Genomic DNA, 5,903 nt, shown 5'->3' on the forward strand with positions numbered 1-5,903 from the left:
ACAAAAGCATGCAAAATGCTGGGAGAAACTTCCTGATATCATGGACGAGGCATCGGCCATTGTTGGACTAGAAGATAAACTACGAAAGCAAGCGGAACTAGTACTCAACAGCAATAAATTGCATTTTCTCGTTTCAGTATTAGGAGTGGCAGGTTCTGGCAAAACAGCTCTTGTGAGGACTTTTCATAACAGCATCGCAAGTAAGCAGCACTTTGAATGTCGGGCATGGATCAGTGTTCCTCAAGATTTTGAAGAGAGATATATATTGCTTGACTTATTTAGATAGCTCAGAAAGGGCAAGGAGAACCGGAGCTTATCTACTGAGCAACTACGAAAGGGGCTTAGACATTTCTTGACCTGGAAAAGATATTTGATAGTTTTGGATGATGTTCGGACACCTGACAATTGGAATACACTCAATCTTGTCTTCCCCGATTCAGCAAATGGCAGTAGAGTGATACTCACTATTAGTGAGGCTTATCTAGTGTCGTTCTCTCACTACGCCCATTAAAGAGGGAAGAAACTTGGAAGTTATTCACAGAAAAGGTTAAAGAAAGTTGGAAGTTATTCACAGAAGAGGTAAAAACAAGTAGAAAGGATATACCGGATATTTCTCTATTTCTCAGCGATATACCGGACGATTTGGAGGAAAAAATCTTACAAATATGTCGTGGCATTCCTCGCACAATAGGTGTGCTTGGAGGTTTGTTGTCTTCCAAAATCAAGGGGCAAAACCATACTGAATGTTCAATGTGATCAATCAAACCAATAAAAGAGGAGAAAAGAAAAAAGGGGTGACTGATAAAGATGTGGACCTAGTGCCTTCCTTATTAGATCGTATGCATGAAAAGAATGAAGTGATAATGGTAAATCAGCTGGGCTCTTCAACTGGCAAGGAGAATTCTCTTGAAGATCAACCAAGTTATTTGGTTCAAGAGGCTACTTCAGATGACAAGAAAAAATTGACAGAGTATACCACTACTATGGAAGATCAACTAACCTCTCAAAATCGGTCGGCTTTTTTACCCACCGAGCAGAAAGAACAGAGCAAAGTGGTGACCGATAATGCAACTTCTGGTGACGATCAATCAACTTCCTCTGATGAATTGACTTCTCCAGATGAAAGGTCTTTGTCTAGTACCCTGGCTGTGACCTACAAGCACTTGTCGTTCCCGTTGAAGTGTTGTCTTCTTTATTTGGGTCTATTTCCTAGATTATATGAGATCCCTATAAGGAGGTTACTTCAGTTATGGCTCGCTGAAGGACAGGTGACACAGCCAACGGGTGAAACGAAACCTCCAAAACCTCTTGAGGAGTTGGCGAAGGATTGCTTTGAAGAGCTATTAGGGACAAGGATGATTGAGAAATCAGAAGTGAGGTTAGATGGAAGCACTAAAACATGTTGCGTGACAAATGCATTATATGATACTCTGCTTCTAAATGCAGAGAAAGTTGGGTTTTTTCACATCCACCGCAGTTCAGGTACATCCCAATCACCAAGGCTTGCAGAACACTTGGATATGTACATCCACACCAAATCTTCAGAAATCAGCATTAAGCATCTGCGTTCTTACATTCCATTCTACAAGAAAAAAGGAGATGCACCGACATCTGGCGTAAGTGAACTCCTTAAAACAATTGTTAAGGGGGGCTTTGAGTCGCTTGTAGTGCTTGATCTGGAAGGTGTATATAAACCGGTGCTTTCTGAAATGGTAGGCAAATTACGTCAGCTGAAATACTTAGGCTTAAGACGGACTCTTTTGGATTCAGTTCCAGAATCGGTTGGTGGTCTCCCTGACCTAGAGACCTTGGACATAAAGCAGACATATGTAGTCACTTTACCGAGTACCATTTGGGAGGCAAAGAAGCTTCGACATCTACATATGAGTGAGATTTATTTTGATGTTAAGAAATCTACTCGTGGATCGTTAAAAAGTCATCAGACTTTGTGGGGGTTGATAATCAGAAGAAAGCTTCGTGAGACGGATTGGTTGGTCAATTTGACTGGTCTTAGGAAATTGAAATTAACGTGCCTTGAACCATCGATGGAGGATATAGCTGACTGGCTTACTGAATTGTCCAATCTCCAGGCCTTGAAGTTAAGGTCAATAAGTGACTCCAATGAGCCTGCACGACTTGCAATAAAGGCGATGAGGAACCTGACAAACCTATCGCGATTATATTTGCTGGGAGAGCTTCCAAACACATTCAAGGTTAGTGATCTTCCTGAAAATCTTGAAGTCCTCACTTTGTCAGTTTCACATCAATCGGAAGATCCAATGGAAGCTCTTGGGAAGCTGGGGAAGCTTGAGGTCTTGAAACTTTATGCTCATTCGTTTAAGGGGCAAAACATGACCTGTCATCGGGATGGATTTCCTCAGCTCCAGGTATTGAAATTGTGGATGCTCAAGGAATTGCAGAGCTGGACTGTGAAGGACAAAGCCATGCCAATTTTAAAAGAAATAGAGATTAGGTGCTGCAAAAACCTTGAGAAGGTTGATGGTTTGAAGAACTTAACCTCGTTGAAGGAATTGACCTTAACGAATATGAAATCATCTTTTATAGAATATGCTCGAGAAAAAGTAGGCGACAAAGTCATCGAAAACGATTGGAAATTTCCTCCCCCATGGGTGAGTTCTTCTCGCTTGTCTACCTGCTATAAATTGTTATCTTAATCTTCCTTTGATTTTTTTTTTATTTTCCTTTTTACATGAGTTTTGTTCAGGGAAACAATGTGATTCCTTTTCAATGTTTTTTTTCTTTTGGTGAACGTTTCAACCTTAAGGTGCAAGACTAAAAGTGCCTGCCAGTCTAATGGTTTTCTTTCGTTTAATTTCAGGACACCCGAGCAAGAGCCGAAAGCTGAATCTGATGCAAAATATGGTACGGAATCCACACTTATTACAAGCGGTGAATCCTGGATGATAGGTGGTTTTCCTTTATAATCGGTTTAATGGATTTTTTGAGTCCTTTAGACCACGTACCTATATATGTTTTCCTTCCTCCCTCTTTGCTTTGAACACATAATATTATTTATCCAAATAAATACATCTCTCACATATTTCTGTTAATGCCGTGACAAGCCGTAGAGACCATGACTTCATCAACAGTCTCCTGTCATTTTGTGTTATGTACTGTTTTATCAATGTGCAAGTTGTGTTGACAGTGTCAGAGCCTGCAACCAATGCATGGAAAGACTTTATTTCTGCTCTCTGCGTGTAGATAGTGAGCGAGGCAGAGTGAGTAATGTTTCTGCAGATTTAAGCTTTAGTTTATGTTGTATTTTAAAAGAGTCGTAATGTATTTGTATTAAGTTTCCTCTTCTTTGATGAAGTTCGGTTAAGTTTCTGGTTTTCTGCTTTCCCCTCTCTGCTGCAATTCAATGCCGCATTCATTCTTTCTGTTCTAATTTAATTCAAATGCCAAAACTTAACAGTTTTCCCATGTGTGATTGAGTCATCCCGCCATTAAATTCTAGGAAATGCAAACCTCTGTGTAATTTTATTCTACATTAGAACGTTGTGTCCACTTGACCCTGTCGAGATACAAAGAATCCCCTCCTCTTCAAAGCAAAAGCCAATGAGTTTTGGCAGATCCTGGACGGTGTTAAGATCGTAACTAAGAACAACTTGATCTTATTAGCTACTTCATTGTCAATAATGACATATTCCACGTCCGGATATTTTCCACATGAAGCTTTTTCAAGGGCGGAAAACCTTTCAATTGATCTAGATATAAATCTGAATTTAGTCTCCTTCAAAACCATTTTAATTCCATGATCCAAATCAATATTAGCTTGAGTTTCAGCAGTGTTCTCAAGTACAAATACCAGAGATGTAAGAAAGGCTACTCTATTCATTTCTACAGTCTACAATGCTGTTCTTACAAAATAAAACATGTATGGGTTTCCCTTTTCCTGGAAAGTAATACAGCCATCAAGAAGCACCGATCACGGTGAAAGCCGAGTGAATGAATATGTATTAACAGTTGACAACCTTAGCCAGATTTTGATTTGGTCCACAAAAATGATGCTCTTCTCGAAACTGGAAAAATTACCTCATAGATATTGTGAAAGAATCCTTTATCATACACATTATTCCTTACAACAGCTTCAGTATCCTCTAGAGGGGACCTTCGGAAGAAGGATTTACATTTGCTCTCTGGAGGCTTTCCTTCGCTATTCATCCCAGTGATGCTTGCTTTCAATGCTGCAGTACTTGCTCTTGCTTCACTCAGTTTCTTCTGCCAGCTTATGTAGTCTTGCCACTTGAATGTCTATAATTTCAGACACATGACAACATTTGATTCTAGTTTCTTGGTTCTATTAACAACTTAATCAGCATAGCCAATTATTTCCATGTTTATATCCAGTCAATGCAGGGTTGACAAGTCAGGTAATAATGGTCAATCACAAAGTCAAATTAAGGTAACAAACTATTGAACAAGGTTTAAGCAGATCTCACCTCATTTGTTGTGGTGTTTGTGAGACAAAGATTAGCATGATATGCAAAGAAACCCGCCAATAAGAGAGAAACTATGGCCATAAACACCAGAAGAAGTATTTGGCTGTTATATGAGCCCAACAGCCACTGCCACAAAGTAAAAGACAATTTATATAATGCCACTAGCTTTCAAATAGACCTGTAGGTAACTATAACTACATGCTTAAACAAACATGGAGTAACTCAGTGAAAATCAGGATTACAGTGATATTTTCTAGAAACCAATCTCTAGTAAAATTTAAGTTCTTTGGCAGGACCCAAAATCTGAAGCATAAAACATCTCAAAATGATGCAGACAACATAGGAAGTTAGCTTCCTTCAGTTTGTTTTGGAACAAAAATGAAGCCACACATCAAGCAACAACCCTTAGCAATAATTTGATAAAAGAATATGTATTACACTCACCTGTACAATATGAGGAGCTAAACTGCCAAAAGAATTATCTACACCATAATAAACTGCAACAACAAAGAAAATGGCATGGAACATTTAGTCTATAAATCATGAAGAAACTAGAAAACCTTAGTCCAAAATTGATTTTTTACCCGTCAAAATATATACAACTCTCAATTCTTTCAATCGTCCAGCAAGAACCAATCCCATAGCAATTGTCCCATACATGCAAAGAAGGAAATGCCTGCAGAACACTGAATATGAATTAACATGAATTTTGAAAATTAAAATGGAAAAGCAGCTTCCTGCTAAAACTCATACACCAGGAAAAGCTGTGCATGGACAAGAAGGTAACAAAAGGACAAAATTGCAGACGCTGCTCAATTACCAGCTTTAGATCATCACTCCGAAAAAATTAATGCAACCTTGATATTGATAACTATCTTATATTAATGGAAATTGGATGGTCAGAAGTTCTATTCATATTTAATGAAAAAACCTTGATTATGATTTATGACCCAAATAATTGACAGAAAAAGCTGTAGTGATGAGGTGGTTTCCGCCTAGTAATTAGAGGTGGTTTCCACCTAGTAATTAGAGGCTGATCATGTTTCCAAGAGGACATTACCAATTTACCACCCTCAATATCTTTCCAGCAGAAAGGTTGAAGCAAAACATAGAAGCCAATTAAGAAAACTAAATCAAATATAGATTGCTAGCAGCCAATTAATGTGCAGAACTCACCATAAAAGAAAAGCCAAGAAGTATCGGGTATTTCTCTCCCCTATACAATTATTCTGCAATAAGTAACACCACCTTCAGTAGGTATGAGATTTGGATATTTTGAACATGCTGTATATAGAACAACGGGCTACACAAAGTAAAATAAAGAAGACAGAATAGTTCAAGATGTGCAAACCATCCATCCACAATGATGATCAAAGCGAGCAACACATCGATTGCATATGCTGCAGTGCTTGGATCTAGCAGGTCTGGATCAATAGAATA

At 38.6% G+C, this 5,903-nt stretch overlaps 2 protein-coding genes across 2 annotated transcripts in view; one reads left to right on the forward strand and one right to left on the reverse strand.

The window, feature by feature from the left end:
• Positions 1–13: 13 nt before the first annotated feature.
• Positions 14–3,311, forward strand: LOC110415439 (inactive disease susceptibility protein LOV1-like; the record flags this gene model as incomplete). Its single annotated transcript, XM_021427102.2, is given in 4 exon segments — positions 14–482; positions 485–748; positions 751–2,630; positions 2,840–3,311. Coding segments are annotated over 4 exon segments (2,640 nt in total), but the record flags the coding sequence as incomplete, so codon positions are not given.
• Positions 3,312–3,837: 526 nt separating this feature from the next.
• Positions 3,838–5,903, reverse strand: part of LOC110415042 (DHHC-type zinc finger family protein) — a 3,699-nt gene continuing 1,633 nt past the window's right edge. The window contains exons 5-10 of the mRNA XM_021426515.2: positions 5,815–5,894; positions 5,640–5,692; positions 5,048–5,139; positions 4,908–4,960; positions 4,464–4,589; positions 3,838–4,275 (exon numbers count right to left, since the gene is read on the reverse strand). Coding sequence (XP_021282190.1) covers positions 3,997–4,275; positions 4,464–4,589; positions 4,908–4,960; positions 5,048–5,139; positions 5,640–5,692; positions 5,815–5,894 — 683 coding nt within the window. The 3' untranslated portion in view covers positions 3,838–3,996. The remainder of the gene's footprint in view (positions 4,276–4,463; positions 4,590–4,907; positions 4,961–5,047; positions 5,140–5,639; positions 5,693–5,814; positions 5,895–5,903) is intronic.

Source organism: Theobroma umbraticum, unplaced genomic scaffold (genome assembly GCF_002168275.2).
Source record: "Theobroma umbraticum cultivar Fairchild unplaced genomic scaffold, ASM216827v3 scaffold_147.0, whole genome shotgun sequence".
In the NCBI taxonomy this organism is placed as follows: Eukaryota; Viridiplantae; Streptophyta; class Magnoliopsida; order Malvales; family Malvaceae; genus Theobroma; species Theobroma umbraticum.